Below are 21474 nucleotides of genomic sequence, written 5' to 3'. Positions count from 1 at the left end.
TATGTGTGTTTTTGCCTAGCACCATTGAACTGAGTTGAGGGGTTTTCTGTTTTTTTTTTTTTTTTAAATATATATTCTTTGCAGTATGCCATATTGGCTGCTTAGATACAAGATAATGACTAAACAAACATACGATCTCACTGAGTGTAAAAATCTCTGCCTTTGTTCCTACAAGCGTAACATTCAGCAAACACGGATACTTTTTGGTGCAAGGCATTTCACCGGTATTGTTGCTTATCATTTTTCAGGGGGAATGGAGTGCTTTCTTCCAAATACAAACTGGCTAATCTAAGGAAAGGTATCAAATCTTAGCCAATATAACCTACAAATCCAATTTTTTCAGCAGTAGGTCTTGAATACAGGATGATAATAGAGGTTCTGTTACCAAAAGTTAGTAAAACCCAGAGAACAGCCAGACAGCTATTGGCAGACTGATGAAAAGTTTGAATTCACAATCAATCACTGGCACATAGCAACACAATGCTACAATCTGACACGAACATGCAGTTTCATAACTTACTATCCGATAAGGAAGATGTAAAAAGGAGTCTGGGCAGCCAGCTAAAGCCATTTGTTCCTTCAAGTTTTCTTCAGATTACATCTACTGCTTCACAGAACCTGCAGAGTACAGACAGACTGTCAGAAACCACACTGAAGACATTTCATCAACTTATTATTGAAAACAGTTGGAGAGGGAAGACCAAGAGGAGCAAGATGAGGTGACAAGGATTTGCATCAACTTGGAGTAGCAAATCTGCAAGTTTGCTGTCTGCAGTCTGGAAAATACATTCATTTGATACTTTGCTAAACAGCCCAATGTAGCTATTCTCAGGCCGGACGGCTCCTGTTCTGTTGTGTGTCCCAGGAGGAAGAGAAAGCTTTTATTAACACATAGACCCTAACCATTTGAGGACTGGCACTCATCAACCACGGCTGCATTTTCCATTATGGAAAGAAAATGTTGTAATTTGGGAGCTAGTTAAGGTGACAACCACCTATGTAGCATTAGCCTTCAACACAGCTACTCTACTTCTTCCCCCTTTTACCCCTTCCAGCCTGTCTTTTCCCTCAGGGCTTCAATCTCATGCAATATTTCAAACAGATGCAGATTTGCATGGAAAGTCCTCTTTTCCAAAAAAAAGATTTCCTCTTTTGAGTGAGTATTAGCAGCAACTTTGCAAGATGAGTAGTGTTTCTCTTATGCATCACTTCTGTGTTGAGACAGAGTTTGAACAGAAGTCTACAGCAAGCATGTTTAGAGGTGCACATAGCTAAAGAAGTAAAAATGACAAAAGAGAAGACAGTATTGAAGCAAGGCCACTGTACGTTGAGCAAGTGATTTTAACTACTGCTTTGTAACAACGGAAAGAAAACTAAACAAAGGCATTGCCACACAATACTTCCTAGTCCCAAGATTTCTCCCAACCAGTTAAATTTGGCTAAAGACATCCCTGCCATATGAAACGAGTGACTATTCACCTTTCAGGAGAGAAAAAGGGGAGCAGAAGACTGCAAAGTTAATGAAGGATTTTTACTCTCACCACAAACAAGCTCTTGTTTTGTTCAGTATTATAATTATCAATTATTGATTCAAAACAGAAGTCTTCAGTTGAACAGACTACCTGCTGCTCTTCAGTAGGCATGAACTGTTACAGAAGTCCTGCTGAGAATTTTGGTTTGGTGTCAGTTAAGTCACGGACAAAGGTACAGGATATCTTGGCAAAAATGCTCCAGGGGGAGTTGCAGCCTATAATCCAAGGAAACCATCCACTGATCTAGGAAGTTTTACTTTTCTAGTTCCAGAAAAAATTTGCCTGAGACAAAGTAACTTTCTTGTCTACCAGAAAGGTAGACGAGTTCCTGGGAGCTCCCTTCCAGGAGAAAGTTACTGTGCTTCTTGTTTTCCTGATAGCAACCTTCTGGGGTCAATTCATATAGCTAATTGCCTTGGGGAAGAAACTGTTCTTGGCAACAACAAATTTGCAAATGAATTTAATCCACTACAATGCTTAAATCAACTTGTTTATTTTAGATACTTTTCCCATAAGATTAAGACTAAAATCTTATAGGATTCACAGTAGAAATAAAACATACCCTCAAACATCTAACTCTGCAGGCATGATGCCCAACTTGTACTGTTGCTAGGACCTTTCATCAGACATGTCTTTAAACACATAAACAATGGTCTACAACTATCTAACTCCCACTCTACGCCTAAAAATCTGCAGTCAGTTTTTAAACAGGGAATGGAAGATTTCATTTTCAGGGCAAGATTTGCCTCACTCTCCCAATGTATTCTGGAAGAATTAAACACAGATTTAAGGAAATGCCTTTTATCTTAGCTGTGTGCCAAAAGCCTTTCATTTGGGGGAGTACAGGTTTCTGTAAGTACATCAGAAGTTAAAGTCGGGCAAACCATTGGAGTAGATGTTCTGAAGTTGGGATAATGCAATAAGAACAAAGAGAACTGTATGATTAGCCTGTAAACCCAGAGCGGTTAAAGAAACTTTAGGAAAAGGGATAAGGGAAAGAAATCAGTCTTGCACTGCAACAATTTTATTATTACTTCAGTTTTTACAGAACAGGAAAAGGTATGACTGCTATAAATTTAACTGTAGGTTGTTCTGGATTGAATATAAAAATACCAGTCTTTCTCTATCTAGATGTTTCAGCAAAAGTCACTGATTCACATATTGCAAGATACACTAAATATGTTTCCAAACAATACCAGACCAATTTGTCTACTCTAGGGCGTGCTGTAGTTTACACTACAGCCCCATCACACCAGTGGAAGATCATCAATTACCGCAAACAATAGTTCAAGTCAAGATTGCATAATTTATCAAGACCTATTTGTTTCACTGCTGCATTCCTGAGTATTCATCGGTAAACACCGCAGAAACAGAGGAAAGCAATAATCTTTAGATGATATCATTCCTAGTCAGTCACACATTAACACTGATTTAAGATCACATCTCTTTTGTCTTTCTAAAGGCAGTTTATCAAAGTAGTCCTGCCCTAGTAATACAAAAAGCCTTTGCTCACCTTTGAGATCTAAAGCCCTATTGTACCACAACATCAATGAGTAATAAATTTTATAGGGACAATTCATATGTTCAACAGATAAAAATTAGTATTTAAAAACAACTTTTTCTTTCCTATAGACTTTAAACTTGATTTTTAGCATATCAGTTCTCTTCAGAGACCTTAACTGTGTATTAACTTGAATGGTGTCTTTCTATGCAAGTTAAACAGCACAAATCACAAGAAGTTATTCAAGTGCCAAGTTACTGCCCTTTTCCTAAAATGCCTTAGATGGGGAAGGGAAATTCTGAAGGCTTCTAAATAGAAAACAAACCATGTAGTCACACTGTTACAAACCCCAGCATATTCAATGGCTAGAATAACTGCCATGCAGCAGCAACCCAGACAGTGTGTACAGATTCAAAACCAAGAGGCTTCACATGCTTTACTGGCTTAAGAGGTCTTCCTTGGACGGAGTCCTTGAAAGAAGTATAGTCATGATAAACCAGACTTTAAATGCCATAAAAAAGAATCACATTTGGCATGATATTCTCTAATTTAAGAAATAATCTATTGTGATGCATAGATTGAACATCTCAGTCTCTCTGAAGTTTTAAAGCAGCTCATATAATCTAAAAAAAGATTCATGGAAGAGAACGCAGCTACTAGACACAGCAGTTTGAGCAGAAGGGTGGAAAGAAGGGGCCAGCAATTCTGCTCAGACCAGCACGCATGTCCTCAGCTACGGCAGTAACGGACCTCAGGGAACAGTCCCCAGGACCAGCTGGAGCAGTTGTCCCTGCAACGTTGGAGGTTTAAACCCTTCAGAAGGAGGCAGAAGCTCTGGGGCTGCAGGGAGGGCCTGGGGCTTTGCACTGAGGCTGTGGCAAGAGGTGTACCTCACTTGCAAAAGGTGTACAGTTGTTAAGGAGTTGTGCTGCCAAGTCAAGGAGCTGAGGGAGAAGGTCATCAGACTGTGCAGCATCAGAGAGGATGAGAAAGAGTTTGACCGGATCTTCTCTGAGACCCTGCAGCTTCAAGACCCCAAATCTCCACGAGTAGCAGAGGGGCAGGCAGACTCAGTGCCTATCAGGTTGGAAAGCAGAAACTTGATAATAGCGGGAGACTCCCATCCGCAAACCTGCTCTGTTGTCTAGGGAGGTTTGCTGCTTGCCACATGCTTGCGTTCAGGACCTTGTGGCGAGACTGCCAACACTTGCCCAGCCCTCACACTATTATCTGCCCTGCTCTTCCATGGGGACACCAACAGTACTGCCAGGGGAGACCTGGAAAGTATCAAGCGTGACTACATGGCTCTGGGAGTAATAGTCAAGGGCATGGAGTTCCAGGTGGTTTTCTCCTTGATCCTGCCAGTGAGGGGGAAGGGCTTGAGGAGGACTGGATGGATCCTGTGGGTCAACAATGGTTGCACAGCTGGTGTCAGCAACACAGTTTTGGTTTCTATGACCATGAGACCCTTTTTGAGGCCTGCTGACTGCTTGAAAGAGATTGGATCCACCTGACAAAGTGGGGCAAAAGTATCTTTGTCAACAGGCTGGCCAAGCTGGTAAGAAGAGTTTTAAATTACAAATGATGGGTGAGGAAGAGAATGACCACCAATCAAGTGAAGAAGTGGTGGACAGGGATGGTAAACAAAGGATGCAGGGTGACGTGAACAAAAGGGACATCCTAACCAATGAAAAAAGAGATGAAGTGGAATCACCCCAGGTGTATGCACATAAATAAGGAAGTGCCTACAGGACTACATTACGCAGAAAGCTTTCACTGCCTTTCTCAGAAATCACCACACTGGGGTGCCTCTCTGAAGCACCTGTACACTAATGCACACAGCTTGGGGAACAAACAGGAAGAGTTAGAAGTCTGTGTGCAGTTACAGGGCTATCATCTCTTTGGGATCACAGAAGCCAAAGCCCATCTGTAGTTGAAACTGGCAAGGGACATGAAGGGCAACATGAAAGGCTTCTACAGGCAGCAAAAGGAAGGAGGAGAGGAAAAATGTGGGCTCACTGCTGAATGGGGTGGAAACCCTGGTGACATAGGAAAAGATATGGAAAAGACAGAGGTACTTAATGCCTCCTTTGCCTCAGTCTCTACTAGTAAGATTTGCCTTCAGGAATCACAGGCCCCTGAGATCAGAAGAAAAGTCTAGATCAAGGAAGGTGGAGGAGGATCAGGTTAAGGAGCACTTACACAAATGACATATGCAAGACTATGGGCCCGGATGGGATGCACCCATGGGTGCTGAGGGAGCTGACTGATGTCACTGCGAGGCCACTCTCAATTACCTTTCAAAGGTCATGGAGATCAGGAGAGGTGCCTAAGGACTGCAAGAAAGCAAATATCACTCCTATCTTCAAGGAAGAGGATCCAGGGAACTACAGGCTGGTAAGTCTCACATTGATCCCAGAGAAGGTGACAGAGCAAATAATCCTGGAAATCACTTCCAAACACACGAAGGACAAGAAGGTGATCAGGAATAGTAAGCATGGATTTATGAAGCGGAAATCATGCTTAACCAATCTGATAGCCTTCTACAATGAAATGACTGGCTTGGTGGATGAGAGTAGTGGATGCTGTTTATCTTGAATTTAGCAAGGCTTTTGACACTGTCTCTCAAAACATTCTCATAGACAAACTGATAAAGTACAGCCTAAATAAGCAGACAATGAGGTGGCCTGAAAACTGACTGAACTGCTGGGCTCAGAGGGTTGGGATCAGTGGCACAAAGTCCTGCTGGAGCCCAGCCACCAGTGGCATACCCCAACATCCTTATTAGTAACCTAGATGAAGGGACAGAGTGCACGTTCAACAAGTTTGCAGACAACACAAAACTGGCAGGAGTGGCTGATACACTAGTCGATTGTGCTGCCATTTAGAAGGCCCTCAACAGGCTGCAGAAATGGGCTGACAGGGATCTCATGAAGTTCAACTAAGAGAAATGCAAAGTCCTGTACCTGTTGAGGAATAACCCCATGCACCACTACACACAGTAGGCCAACAAATTGGCCCTCAAGTGGACAACAAGTTGACCATGAGCCACAAATGTGCCCCAAAGAAGTCCAACAGCACCTGGGGTTGCATTAGGAAGAGTGTTGCCAGCAGGTCAAAGGAGGGGATCCTTCTGCTCTGCTCAGCCCTGGCAAGACCACATCTGAAGTGCTCTGTCCACTTCCGGGCTGCCCAGTACAAGAGAGACATGGACATACAGGAGCGAGTCCAGCAAAGAGGCCACAAAGATGATTAAGGTATTGGAGCATCTGACATGGGGAGAGGCTGAGAGTGCTGTGGCTGTTTAGCCTGTAGAGGAAAAGGCTCAGGAATGATCTTGTCAGTATGTATAAGCATCTGATGGGAGGGTTTAAAAGAAGACAGAGACAGACTCTTCTCAGTGGTATCTAGTAACAGGACAAGAGGCAATGGGCACACATGGAAACACAGGACATTCTATCTGAACAAAAGAAAACTTTTTTTTTTTTTTTGTTACTGTGAGGGTGATCAAACATCAGAACAGGTCACCCAAAGAGGGCATGGAGTCTCCATCCTTGCAGATATTCAAAACCCAGCTGGACACGGTTGTGGACAACCTGTTCTAGTTGACCTTTCTTGAGCAGGGGGAGGACTACGCAATCTCCAGAGGTCCCTTCCATCTTCAACTATTCTGTGATCTAGTGTGGAAAAAACATTCTAGGTATGCATCCTGGAGACTACTGCTTCTGAACAAGTTGTTTCTATTCACAGTCAAATTACCTACCAAACCAGTAGCTTCAATTATCAGTGAAATAAGTCTGTCATCAGGTATGCTTTTTGATGTACCGCTTGCTTCTTGCATATTCTCAGGAAAGGAAATGGTATCTTACTTAGCACTCTAGAAGCATAGACAGCCTACGCACCTACAGATACTGCAATAGGGAGATGGCAGTGGTATGGTCACTCTGCCAGTTCAGGAAGTTTTCCAGGTTCTACATGTGCCAGCTGTCAAAGTTTTTAAATCCAGGAGAAAAAAAATAATAAAAAAACCAATCACTTGCAGATTAGTTAGGAAGAAGAGGAGGAGGACAAAATAATAATAATAATTTAAAAAATACCCTCAGGGTTCTCTCAAATCTTGACCTACCTAAAGACCTTTCTCAAAGACCTCAGGTTTAACATACAGGTTAAAAATCTTTCCCTTTCTTACATCTCTCTCCCTCTCTCTACATCTCTTACTCTCTCAGACATCCAGTGTCATCACTTCATTTGCCCCCATATTGTAATATTTCCAGGGCACACAAAACCTGGATTTTTAAAATAAATTAGAACAAAATCTTAAAGCAATAAAGTTCTCCTCTATAACTCACCTTCAAGACTGTCTGGTCAACTCTATTAGACTTAAAATTTAACATCTTGAGGAGCAAGTGAAGGGAGACCTTGTCTTGCTGGTTCATACAAAGAGCAATCAGCAAGAGCTCAACTGCCCTCTCCCTGTCCAAGGTCCTCCTTGCTCCGTGGCATCTAGGAAAGGAAAGTTCATCAATTTTTATGCAGACCTACAGATCTGAAACCATACTTCAGCGATACAAGATAGTTACATGGATGTATCTAACACAGGTCCTAACACCAGTATAAGATGTGAGGACAGATTTGCTTACACTTCCTTACTAGTCTATTCATATTGCCATAGTTACAACAGTAATAAGATTTGGATAAAAAGAGCATAAGGCATGCCAGTGAATCTTGTTAAAAGACCTGAAGCCTAACAGTGCCCTCAGCTGCGTGGAAACTGTGGGACTCGTGCTTTTCCACATGAGGACAAGATCCATATAACTTCCCATAAGGGAAAACCTGGCCATGCAGGCTGGAAAAAAGGTGCAGCCAGATCCCCTGGCTGGCCAGACCAAGACGACTAGATCCTAAAGCATGCTATGTACTGTAGGTCATGCATTTGCCACTGGATTTCAACAAACCATTAGCAATCTGTACATACCAGGATTTCCAAGTGATTTCCCCTTTTTTGGTGGTGGTTTCATGTAGAGAGTGTCATCTTATAGGATGGTACCCACCCCTGACCCCCAGCCCTGAGGCAATCATTTGGTCAGCAGGACTCACTGCATTTCATTAGTGCATGCTGGCAAACAAATACAACCAAAAGATTCCAACTTCAAACCAATACTGGCAAGTTTCTGTGCAAGTAACAAAACAATGTTGCTCAGTTAAGCACTCAGTCATATATTAATGGCATACGTTGCATGGTAGATGAGAATTTTAAAGGCTGCCCCTTCTGTTACTTTTTTTGGCAAGGACACCCCAATAACATTTGAATATATTTCCAAAGCCTCTTATTTTCCACTTCCCCCTCTTACTCACTCCAAGCACATGCTTACCTCTCTCCCCAGCTCTGAAAGTCCCTGCCTTCACCCAACGTCTCAGACCTTCCCAACACTAGAAACCAATACTTGGGAAATTCCCCTTCAAACAAATTTTTTTGCCTGACACTCCAAAATACCTCCTCAAATACTCCAGAATTCCATCTCTCTCCAACCACAAAGGATTCAGTGACATTATCAACACTTACTGGCCTAGTGAGCTTAATATCAGATAATATTGAATACCACCTGCAGATTTCCTAATTTCTTCCCATTTCCCTTGCACAAGCTGGCATGTGCACACATTTTATATAATACACATTATCGAAATGCATTTGCAAGTTTATGGTATAGAGCAACTGCCCTAGAGTATTACTAAAGTATTACTAGAGTAATACTTTGAACATCGCTTTGAAAACAAAGCTTTGTTCTAGTTAAAGTTTCAAGTAAATGTTGCACACTAAAATGAAAAGCACTGTTCAAAATATAAGTCATCAATCAAAAGCACTTCAGTCAAGTCCAAACACTCCCACGATTCCATACTAAAAAATCTGGTCTTATGAAAAAAGGGAATATAATTCTCTTTGCCATTCTTAATTGCAAAGCTGTTAGTCTAAATATTACACCTTGTAAAGGAAGCCATTTGCTATTGTAATTTTGCCAGAAAGTGAAGGATCTTGGCAACAAGAATTCAGGCTTTTGAAAGCCAAAACAGATACATACTTTAGAAGTAGCACAGGAGAACTGATGCCATCCCGCTTTAAGTCTTGCCAAAAAAATTAAATAAAATATATGCACTTCAGCATTTTTCAGTTTCCTGAAGCTGCCTAAAATTCTGAAAAGACTCCTCAAGACTTGTAACATGTGAATTCTTGTTTATTTCTTGTCAGGGCAGCTTCACTGATAGTAAGGATAAAAAGTCCTGGGAAAGAAACAGTTACTTCAGCCCCTTGCCCATTTAAGTAAGGATCTTCCCCTATGTCCCTGAAGCAAGTATTTCAGTTTAAAAACTGAACTTATCATCAAGGTATGAAATATTTATGAAACTCTGCAGTTTCACTGCCTTCAAACGGCATGCAGAAGTGAGGCAGGCCCTAGCTGCATGATGGGGACACAGGATGCCTATCGAGGCGACCCAAGGACCACTTCAGCTGAAGATGCAGGGAGTAATGGCCTCTAATCTGGCACATACACTTTCTCACAAGCTTCCTCTCTTCCAGAGACTGGAAAAAAAGCCCTACCACTGTTGCTTCTTCCTATCTTCCATCTTGTCATTTTCTTGCTCTTTAATTTTGTTTTTTTTTTCCCCCTCAACCTAGTCACCTTTTTTTAAATCACAGAATTCAAAATTTTCTACTGTTGAGAAATGGTCTAAAAAATGCTCTCCTCCTCTGTTATTTTAGGCTGTTGTTATCCAACCTGAAGACTTAGACTGAAGTTATACAACAGTTGAGATGATTTAATAGGTTGCAACTGCCAAGCAGGAGACATCCCACTCTCTTCTTCATCTCTTGCTCTGCTTTTTTTCTCCACTTCTCCCAGCAGCTTTGTGGCACCTCTCCTTTGCCTCTCTTTTGGCCATATGTGGCGCTTAACAACAAGTTCAATTTGCAAAAGCAGCAATTTTCTGTGGTGTCATTTGTTTTCCTGGGTTAGTTTTCTGTTAAGGAAGCAAGTGCAATAAACTCAGATGTGACAAGCAGCTCAGCTGCCACAAAGTAAATGGCAGGAGAAGAGAGGAACAGGATCACCTCTTCCCAGTAGCAGCAAATGATTGTATCAGCTCAGGCAACTGGTGAACTTTCCTCTCTGTTTACTGCCAGCAGGAGCTGGCAAATCTTTCCTACCGCAGGTCCGTGAGAATTGCCGCTTTCCAGGCATCTCACAGGAGATAAACATTTGGGTAAGTCTCCAAGAAAATATAAGGTTGCATTCTCTAGAAGGTTCTTTTTTTTCCCCCCTTGTGGTATCAACTCAAGCAAAGTCTACTTTTGTTGCATACATACCAAAGTATTTCTTTTTGGATCCAGCACGCTAAGCCTCTACACACTTTCCTACACCTTCCACTGGTGTGAATGGTTTTTCCCCCCCGTGCAGGAGCGGGACATTGAAAGTCAGTGGCTCTAGATCACAGGGAGAGCGGCTGACCTACACACAACGCATTTTTCCTCATAACTCCTACACAAATAGCATACGTTAATTGGCGTGTGTGCATTGCATTTAGCTTTTGTTGAAGAAAAGCTCACCATTACAGATTACAGATGAAAATGCAGCTTAATCAACATGCATACTGCTTAGCATTACACTGAAAAGATTTATCTGATTTACTCCACTTCCCCATACCAGTGTGTCAAGACAGAAGGATGCTCCCCACAGACGTAACCTCCCCAGCCTCCTGACTGCAACAGTTGGGAGAGCAAAGCGTTGAAATCCATAAATACAGATGTTGCAAAAGGGACTCTCAAATGAACAGAGCAGCAACCTAAAGCACCTAAAACCTGTTCTCTGCTTCTGCTCGCTCATTTCTCTACAGCACTGCTTGATTTTGGAGAACCTTCCAGAGCAGGCAGAAGCCCTTCCTCCCTTTCTGACTAAAACAATGAACAACAACAACAACAGCCATCTTTTGTCACATGAGCCATTTTAAGTCCTTTTTACTCAAGTGATCTGTTTCTCAATCATCGCAGTTATTCACAGCCTGCTTTATTTTGCTTGGATGCTTTTTACAAGGGAGTTTCCTTCTCAGCAGGACTTCCGCAGAGGGCTCGGCAAAGCTTCTCCCAGAATGTGGTAGCCTTTCCAACACAATACTGCCTTCAGAGCAGTGACCATAAAACTGACCTCAAAACTAAAACCCACACTTGCACAGAGAAAACTGCAGACAGACAGATACCTATAACAGCCACATTCCTTCTTAGGTCGTTCCTGCTCTGTGAAATTTTCAGGTGGCTCAAAATACATTTCCCAGATTTTAAAAAACTCTGAGAAGCAGCACCATGAAGCCAGGAAGTCAGAGAGGTTTTTCATTTTGATGTTTTACAGGGCTTAATACTAACAGTTAACACACAATCAGTAAGTATACATATGTCATTTGCTGTTCTCTTAGTAGAAGTTTTTCTTTTTGAAGAGTTATTAACTAGGATTATCAAAAGCTTTTATTTAGACAGCAAGGTTCATGTTTTTAAAGCAAATCAATTGACAGAGGCTTTTACAGTTATCTATAATTTATGTTAGGGAATAAGCACTGGTTTATTTACATTGTCTAATACCATATAAATGGTTGAAGCTAGAGGGCAAGTTTAGACATTTCAACTCAAACAGCATGCTACTCACTAATAAGGGGTCTACTTTAGTGCACAGGTTATTCTTAACATACCTCTTGTACCTCATAGTTAGAATCATCTAAAGAATGCCTTTCTGTTTAGTCACTGAAAAATTACATGCTGTAAGCACAGAAGCATTCCCCAATATCAACAGTACTTTAATTCACCCTGCAGAGGATTTGCTTCCCAGGGACATAGTCCAAAATATGATTTATTCCAAAGAATTTGATGGATCATGTATAGTTAAGATGAAGAAATTGCAAGTCAGCTGAAATGCAGCAGTGGAATAAATAAGTAATAAATAAGCTAGCACATTTTGCCTTTCATGCACAGTAGGATAGGACAGTTACCACAGTATAGCTGGTAAGTGATAACTCATTAAAGCCACAAGTAACTCAACCATGTAACTGAGCCCTAGCCTATATCAACCCCAAGTGAGCAGATGACAGCCAGCTCAGCTTCTAGCTGCAAAGAGGCGACTCCAGCAAACACTGTGTTGCTCTGGAGATGAGCAGAAAATTCAGCCTTACTGAAGAAGGATCTAGTAAAGAAATGCAAAAAGCACAGAGCATAACCCAAAGAAATCAGAAGCAACACACACTTCCTTGATTGACTGGAATATATAAATTGCACCAATGTAGCTGGAAGTTTACAATTCTGAGGCTCTACTCAATCACTTCTGTGCAATGCAACACTAGAAGAGACAAAGTATTCTCAATTGCAACAATATTTGCAATTTTAAGATTTTGATGTCATAGTTGTATTTTAATACTGCTTTACTAACAGATGACAAAAAATGCTTATTAGAGCAAAGAGACCGTTTTGTAACACCAGCAAATGCATCTGACAGATTAGGTAACATGCAAGCTTCAAACTCAAGGGTGACTTACAGTTAGCAGAGGGCAGTGTCGTAACAGAGCCTAACGCTGATTTTCAGGACATGACAGGTTTCAAAGTTACTGGTGCACTGTTCTTAAGTGCAGCCTGGGAATTACTTAAGTTAGAAAAACAAAACAAAAAAATGTGCATGCACGCATGTGCACACACACACACACACACACACACACACACAAAAGGTCTTTCTCTCCCCCTTCCCAAGTTTCGACATCTCAAAAGCAAGTATACTGACCTGCTTGCAAGCACACCACTTTGGGATGAACAGGGCATAGCTTTCCCAACTAAGTATACACAAAACAGAAAATAAACTTAGAGAATAGGTTAATATTTTGTAGAAGGGTTAATGTGTTAATGTTCAATAAAAACTGAAGTCTGGCCAAGAGATCACATGTTCCGTGTGCATTACTGTACGTTTATTTATTGCTATTAACTTGCACCTGCAGAGAGAAGAAGACAGAGACTACTCCCTCCTTTGATCCTGAAGGTCACGAGGTGCCTGCAATCCCAGCTACATGAGGACTCTGGTGAAGTTAAGTGTCACAGCTTCCATCAACCCTTTCAAAAATGCAGCTTTGGAAAGCAATAGGGAAGAAAACTGCAGTAATACCTCCCAGGCTTTAGAGACTATGTCAACTTAATTAGAATGGTATTTTGGCAGCACCCAAAGATTACATATCGAAGGCTGGGTAGCAGGCCAAATACTTGACTAGAATATTTTGCCAAGCCACCTACATTAAGAGCTACTTCCCTGTTCTTTCAGGATGCCATAAAGGAAATCTGTTGTTTCAGGCCTTATAAGACATAGCAGAGGCAAGAAACAGTGAAGGTCATCAGCATTGAAGGTTAACTAAATGTCTTAAACTAGAAACATCCCTAGTCAACCTTCAGACTAGAAACAGGGAATATTTGTTCTCAAAAGGTGTAGGCTCCAGATGTAGTCAAAGCACTTTCCATAATTTCTCATCTTATGTACCAATGTATTTTAACCCACAAAACATTTATATTCCAAAAGCTTGGAACCCACACACAGGCCCCATCTGTGGTCTCCCGCTCCTGAGGTACTCCAACTGGTATTAGCAGCAGCAGAAAGAAGGGAGAAGCCAGTGCGTAAGCATCCACATACACAACACTGTTTTGTAGGCCAGCAGTATGTTATCCGCTGGAACAGCGAGTTTGAGCTAAGTCCAGAACTGACCACATATCTGTATTACTGGGCGGGGGGACCAAAAGAAAGAAAGAAAGAAAGAAAAAAATCACTTATCCTATGGATCCAGAGTACAGGATAAATATACACCTCTCCTCTGTCACACCAGCTTGTGAAGAGAAATGGGCAATGCTTACACACGATTCATCTCATTCTATGGTAGCTATAACAGGTCAGAAGAACTGCACCTCCAGGGTGCCTATTTCTCTCTGCTGAGTAGAATGGGAGTTTTGGAAACTAGCTCAGATGTAAACATCTACAGTCTAGACACTCAACAATAGCCAGAGGAATCCCACCCCAGATATACAGCCATATACCACAGCACTGTCACTTCAAACTCATCCTCTCAGAACAATATTGAGATTAATTCCAGTTTCCAATGTATCCCCAAACTCTTAGTCCTTGTGCTGCAGAAGTTTACCCTGATGAAGCTTTAGCTTCTCCTAGGGTTTTTTTTAGGATTCTCCCTTTCTCTCCATATATGTACATATATGTACACACATTTGTGTGTGTGTGTATATGAAACTAAGTAGATGAAGAGCTTCTTTACCAGCAGTACAGGATGCAAAAGGAAGCAAGAATCCCTGCAGCTGACAAGGCAGAACTCTGTTGCAACTGTTCCACCTCAAAAAAATAAAATAAATAAAATAAAAATAAAAAGTGTAGTTCAGTTCTCTTTCCTAGGTTTCCTTTGCTGTTTGAGGCAGAGATTCTGTTCATGATTTCCTCCTCAAAAACAGCATGAAATTCTCCTCACAAAATACTCTGCAGTAAAATAAAACAAAAGATTCTCATCAAAAAGGCAGCAGATAAGCTCTCTCAGAAGCCTCCCTGAATTTCAGAAAGTCTGAATTTCCATTTGCTACTGTTAATTGATGAAATAGCAACTCAGAGGACTGGCTTTTTTGTTTCTTTGTATTTTGATCTATAATTGTGTTTATTCATCATTAATACAATCAATTTGGTAGATGCATCAGAAGAGCGTCAATTTTCATTTCAGCCTCACTAATCTGCAGTGCTTTACTGATTTTCAGGACTACTTTATCAAAACCCAGTTCTGCAAAAAGAGGTGGCTTCACACAGCTTTCTGCTTTACACAAACACTTACCACAGGCTTTCATGCTGCTTTGTCATTGAAAGAAGACAAATGGTTCATCTAAGGCTTGGATGACTACTAATCTTAAAGAGATGCCTACGTTGTAACAGTTTATTTTTTTCCCCTTCAAACGAGCAGCAGTACCACAGAATTTGCAGACAAACGTGTGATCGTCTCTCCTCTTTATACCATTCTTAGTCTTAGGTAAAATATACTATGGCTTGGCAGCCATCACGGGCTTGTTTTCTGCAACACCTTTGCCTAGATGTCTTTTCTAGCCTCGTAATTCATAGAAGTTGATAGTCTGTAGTGAGCAACAGCATTTTCACAAGAGCTGTCTCATTTAACTAAATGTTAACCTCTTCATTATGCAAAACAGAAAATCTTCCCTGTCCCAAAACCCAAGACAGAAGCAGAATTTTATTGAAGCTGCATGTCTCCAAGAGCCAGGTTTGAAAAGACTACTCAATAAGGAATAAATGCTCCTCTCCCTGGCCAGGGAGATAGCTGTGGTTTCCAGAGAAGTTTCCAGTTGTAAACCTTCCTACCGCTCTCTCCTAAACTACAAGCAAACAGTCATATTCTGTTCCCACTGAAGTGCAACCCTCTCTGTAACAGCAGGTTGCACAATATTCTGGTAAATGGCAACGCAACTACTCAGAACATTGAGGTTAACAAAAGGAAAAATAAGGGTATCATTTTCCCACTATTGCAAGGAGCAGCAAATAGTAGTACTGGTCAGAAAAGCTGTTGCAATGAGAGTAAAGAAGTATAGAGCATTAGAAAACCACTACCTACAGAGCAGGAAGAGATACTGAGCAAACCCAGAGCAGCACACCTGAATTTCTCCCATAGTCTAAGAAATGAAAAGGCATGGCTGTTTTCTATCAGACTTTGATGATAGATCCCTCACAGCCTCTTGGCACAGACTTCTGTCTAGCAGGTTAAGCTTTGTAAGGTTTAAGAACATATCTCATAAGGCATTAAGTGCAGAAAAGCCTCAGAAAGAGCAGAATCACTCCACTTTCGTGCAGAGCCAGAACACAAACAGCTCCCTCAGTAGTGATCACATGCAAGCAAGGACAGACTAGGCTCCAGTGTTCAGCACATGACTAGAATTGAAGTTTTCATTCCCTGGAGGGAAGGCACATGTCCACGGAGGAAGTGATCAGTGACATTAAGAAGTTACCTTGCACAATCAGAAAAATGAAGTCAATATGTGATTCCTAGTTATCAGAAATCATAGGAGGCTATTCATCTATACCAAAACCTCCTCATCTGAATAAGTGCTTCCAAACTGGAGAATGTTTTCTTTAGGTCTGTACAAATGTACTAGCAAAAGGTCCACAAGCATTAAAGACAATTATTTACAGTGCTGCTTCAATGATTACTTTGAGAAACGTGCATCTGAGAACACACCTAGGTGTTTTTTCACCATAAAATTTAAGGGTCTTATGGAAATACCAATAGTCAGTTGAGATTCAATAAATTATCCCTGAACAACCCTATTTTGTCTTAAAGAGAGTAAAACCAGTTAGATTCAATGGCAGTTTAGGAAAAACGGTTTTATTTGACATTGAAACACCCCAGGAAGTTCATGTGGTCAATGACAGGACCTCAGGTGAGGGGCCAGTGGCACACACACAGACTGTCTCGGGAAACATTTGACCACTATTGCCACAGCAGGATTCACTAGGTCCCCAATCTTATATGATTCCCACTTCTCCTGCTGCGACTCAGGTTCAGCGCATAGCTCCTGGTGAAACCAATACTCACGCAGATCCCTGTTAACTTGCACCGATTGGCAAGGGACTGGTTAACAGTGTGAATTTCACAAGTCCACAATTACAAAACAGATATGAGCAAGTACTCTGTTGGCAATTAGAAATCAAGTGTTATTTTATTTTTCCTAGTATAAAAGCAGATGTTGCAGTTATCCAAAGGTTTTCACAACCTTAATTGTTGACTTTAATTGTTGTTAATCTTTCCCATGAAGTGGAGACAGACAGTTGCCACCCGTATTTCGTGAAGTTAGTGTCCTGCAGGGTATGAGTAATAAAAGACAGTATTGTCTGTCTTCTCCCTCCTGCATGAAATACAAAGGTATTAGGATTGGCCAGCAGTATGGAAGAAAAAGAAAGAACGAGTGACTCAGTGTTTTATTTATTTTTTGGAGGATACATCTGCTACAGAATTGTGCTGCTGCACCAAGATTGCTTCTCCCCTCCCTTCCCCCTTTTCTAGAGCAAGTGAAGCTTCCAAATGTCAGCTAAGGAAGTGCTGTATTTAGACTTCAAGATGCCTGAAACAGCTGATACACAAAGCACCCTGTCCACCTCATTGAGCATCATTTGGACTGTAGTATTAAGCAGCTAAGTGTTGAGTTTCACAGAGCACTATTAAGTTTCATAAACAAGTTCCCACACCCGACAAGAAAGCAGTGTTTCAGCCTGAGCTAGGAACATTGTAATAGCTACATGAGAACTTCCCAGTTCTTTTTCTTTGCTAGTGGGAGATGTTCCTGAGACTTCTTACTCATCCTAAGAATTTTTGTACTTTTTGCTGTAGAACTTGGAGACTACATTTTCTAGTGAAGAAGCACACTGCTTTGATTTTATTCTGCCCAAGCATACCTGAAGATGTTGACTTGATGTCCCAGTAACTTGAGAACAGGCAACACAGAAGAGGGACATTAAAGTTTAGAAAGGAAACACAGGATGTACTGATGCTATAGAGGCAGTCCCTATAACGTAAGGCAAAAGGCCCAGAAGTCAAGATACCAAAGATCGATTTCATGTTTATGGTTAGCTTCAAATACCCAGAGTGAACCTGGATCTAAGGCCAAAGCCAAAGACCAGACTAGAAAGGAATCTGCTACCAATTTTAATGCAAAATACAGTAAGACAAACCTTTCCTCCCTCTTACCCCAAAACACATCTTACTTGCAAACTTTTTAAAGGTTTCTCAATAGGAAGAGGAGATAAGGAACTAAAAGAAAAATGGTCCTTAAGAGATGTTGTTATGCTTTGGTTTATAAGAAAAAAGCAGCAGTAAGTCATCAGTCTCCAAGCTGACTATACTCAGCAACCGCTAATAGAGAGTATTTTAGGAAAACTGTTAAAAAACAGTAATAAGCTGCTAGAACAGAAAGAATTCAGCCAAAATTTCTTAAGGAAATAGAATATAAAACAGCCAAACTTAATTGTACCCCATCACACTTAAATTGGTGTGGACAAAGTGTGGAAGATGGTAAGTGCAGACCAGTCTTCAGAAGTGGGTTCAAGGAAAACCCAGGGAACCGCAAATCAGTAAGTGACTTTGATACCAGATGAACTGGTTAAAACCATAACACAGAATAAAATAATACAGACATTGATAAATATGATATCACGAGGAAGAATCAATACAGTTTTTGTATAAGTCATGATGCAAACCTGCTCAAGTTTTGTGATATGTCTGCAGTCACATGCAGACAGGTGGTCTACTTGATACAACTTAATTAAAAGAACACATATATTTTGACAATATCCCTAACTAAAGACTCTTAAAAGAACCTCATCTCCCACAGTTTACAGAAGTGGTTTCCCCCCTTAGCTGCCACCCGAAGGGTGAGAATTAAGGGGTAGGAAAACACAGTGAGGTTTCTCCATAAAGGGAATCTCACAAGATTCATTGCTTTGGCCACTCTTTTCAATGTATTCACAAGCAACCTGAAACAGGATGAACAGCAAGATGATAGGAAGTTTCCTGGCAATATAGAGTATTCATAGTTGTCAGAGCTAGAACTTTACTCAAAGCACAGTGGAATGATAGCACAATCCTGAGTGAATGGACAATCACAAGGGCACCTCAAATTTAATTCCCTTAAACACAAATCATTGCGCAAAAAGAGAAATAATCCTATCTGTGTGTATCCCTGGAATAAGCCTCAGGAGTCTCAAGTCTTGTTTGAAAGCACCAGCTAAACGCTCAGCAAAAAAAAGCAAGCTATGTCACATAATACAGCATTAAGAATTAAGAAATTGCTCCAAGCAAAGCAGAAATCATGACAGAAATCATTAAACTCAGGGCACACCCACTTCTTGAATACTGTGTGCTGTTATGACACTAACAGGGTATAATAGAAAAAGTACAGAGAAGAAACAGGTAAGAGGAGAAACTAATAGACCTGGATCTTTTAACCTGGAGCTCCTCTCTCCCGCCCCTGCAAAAAAGACAGCTGAGGGAGAACAGGACACACATCTAGTCAATCATGAATGACATGGAAAAAGTGCCTAGAGAATAATTATCCCCTCTCAAAAGGGGAAGTAGTAAGTAACAGATTTACAATGGATACGAAATAGATAAGAAATATGAGCTGTGAAAATCATTTCCACAAAATGCTCTGGTCATCAAAATATCACTGCATTAAAATAATAATTTAGGCTAATTACTGGAAAAAGCCCATGAAGGAATAGCAAATACAGTAATGGAGATATATGCTCCAGTTCAGAGAACTGCTGCACAGATCAACATAAAGTGCCTAAAACAGGGGAAAACTCAGACTGTCTACCTAAGCAACTGCTACCGACTGCCCAGAGACACACAAAACTGTTCCTGGTTAACCTATGGTCTGACCCGCTACAGCTATTCTTATTGAAAAAAAGAGCCAGAAGTACACTCACTCTTATGCAGATTATTGCCCATTCTCAAGAGCTTTCCCAAAGGAGCTCTATACCAACTCCATTTTCAAATAAAGAAACCAAGAGAGAGAAAGGATTTTGAGATCACCCAGCAGGCTCAAAGCACAGACACGAGCCGAATGCAGGTTTCTGACCCACAAGCTCTGGAATTCAAGACATTGCTATTCCCAGCTGCCCACCCCGGCATCCCTCGGCTTGAGGTCATTTCCCCAGGCAGAGACCAAAGAACGGAGGGCTACTCGCTCCTCAGCTTGAATCATTAACATAGCACATTCACCTAAACTGAAATAAGCGGCAATTCAAATTAACACTTTTTTTTTAAATTAATATTCCTGGCTGTGAATTATGGGCACTAAGACATCAATCTAACCATGATCATGAACGAGAGCTGGAGGGGCAGCTGCACCACAGAGGGCAAGAAGTGGCACCTCCAGCACCAGAGCTCTCCGTCCTCTAGCAAATGCTGTATCAAGTGAACAGATTTGCGCCTTTAACAACACAGACAGAGCACAGACTTAAAGCTACAGTTGCTAGGCATCCTCCATATAACATTTACTTTTCACAGCAAGTCTTGCAGGCTGCTGCAGTTTGCAGAAGGTGGAATATAAGTAACTCGTGAGTTACATGCATAAAACCTGGCTCTCTACGACACAAAACAAACTGTTTCCCTAGGGTGCCTCTCCCACTGCCTGCATGGGAATTTACTACATCCAAGATGCGACATGCTTCAGCATGGAATATGAGGGTGCTGCTTTCGAAAACAGCATGTAGAAAGACTCTGCCTTTGCACTTCAGGCAAGGACAAGAGCAAATCAAAATCCAAGATTTTAAAGAGTATCACACTTTCTGCACAAATCTGATAAAATCCTCCTGAAATCACAACATACAGTAAGTCCAACACAATAATAAAAGCTTTTAGGAGTCCACAGTTGAACAAGGACTTGAACTCCTCCTCCATCAGCTTTTTATTTTGAATAAAATGGAAAGCTGCTTTCAAAGTAGTATGAGAGTCATAACACCAAAAAGACTCTGGCTTTTTCATGTACTCAAAATAGCATGCCAGAAAGATGTCAACAAAAAGAGAAATTTCAAATGCACTTAGCTTTCATCTTGAACATCAGCACAATTCTTTTCAACATTTGCATATGGCTACCTAAAGCGTTCCCTCATCTACACCCCCTTTTTGACAAGCAGCAGAGATCCAGGACCAAAGGCAGCTGTTCACTTTGAAGCACTCCAAGACTAGAGGATCCGAATGCTGGAGCACGCATGTTCCCCACCAATGCCCCACACCCCCTGCACACAATGAAATTCAGATTCCTTTAATTTGCTTCACTGAAATCTGACTGATCTAATAAAAGATGGCAGTAAGCAGCATCACCAAAAACAAAACCACTGGAGAGAAATTACTGAAGTGTAAAGTAATGTTTTGTTTTAGATGCTTAAAGCATGCAAGAGTTATTTGCACTGTTCTTGACACAGGAAAGCAAGCAACAGCAGCCTATTTCAGTAACTGTACTCCCTTCTCCTCTGTCACTAGTAGGCAAAGCGGGGAAAAGTTGCCTTCTCCAAACTAGCCCCTCTGCTCCTTGTTTGCCTAGATTCATATTCAGCACTTCCTCTCATTGCCTGTCCGCAGGGAACCACAGCAAAGCCTGAGAGCTGTAAGGCTGAGGGCATTTTGCTGCTTCTCTCATCTTCCACACCCTGCCTTCTAGGAATTTCCCAGGTCACTGCTGCCAGATTAAAAGCTGTAATGCTATTAAACACTGCAATATCGAAATCTGAAGTAAAGCACACAAAGTCTCTTAAGAGGTGGATTTTTTTTAACCTCTACAAAACATGTCCAAGGGGCACAGTGAGAGAGCAGTGTCAAAACTGGCAA

The 21474-nt window shown here is 41.2% G+C and overlaps 1 protein-coding gene across 6 annotated transcripts in view; it reads right to left on the bottom strand.

Moving 5' to 3' along the window:
• Nucleotides 1-21474, bottom strand: part of GRB10 (growth factor receptor bound protein 10) — a 158351-nt gene that overhangs the window by 117318 nt on the left and 19559 nt on the right. For 5 of the 6 annotated variants that reach the window (XR_010883417.1, XR_010883418.1, XM_067291170.1 and 2 more), the window contains exon 2: nucleotides 521-618. Coding sequence is in view for 3 of the 6 variants with exons in the window: in XM_067291170.1 (XP_067147271.1) it covers nucleotides 521-571 (51 nt within the window). In the remaining 3 variants the exon portion in view is untranslated. Of the gene's footprint in view, nucleotides 1-520; nucleotides 619-21474 lie in introns of those variants that run through there. The other variant, XR_010883419.1, reaches the window with a different exon arrangement.

Source organism: Apteryx mantelli, chromosome 2 (assembly GCF_036417845.1).
Source record: "Apteryx mantelli isolate bAptMan1 chromosome 2, bAptMan1.hap1, whole genome shotgun sequence".
Lineage (NCBI taxonomy): Eukaryota > Metazoa > Chordata > Aves > Apterygiformes > Apterygidae > Apteryx > Apteryx mantelli.
Note: the sequence above shows the minus strand (reverse complement) of the source record. Positions and strands in the feature narration are given on the sequence as shown.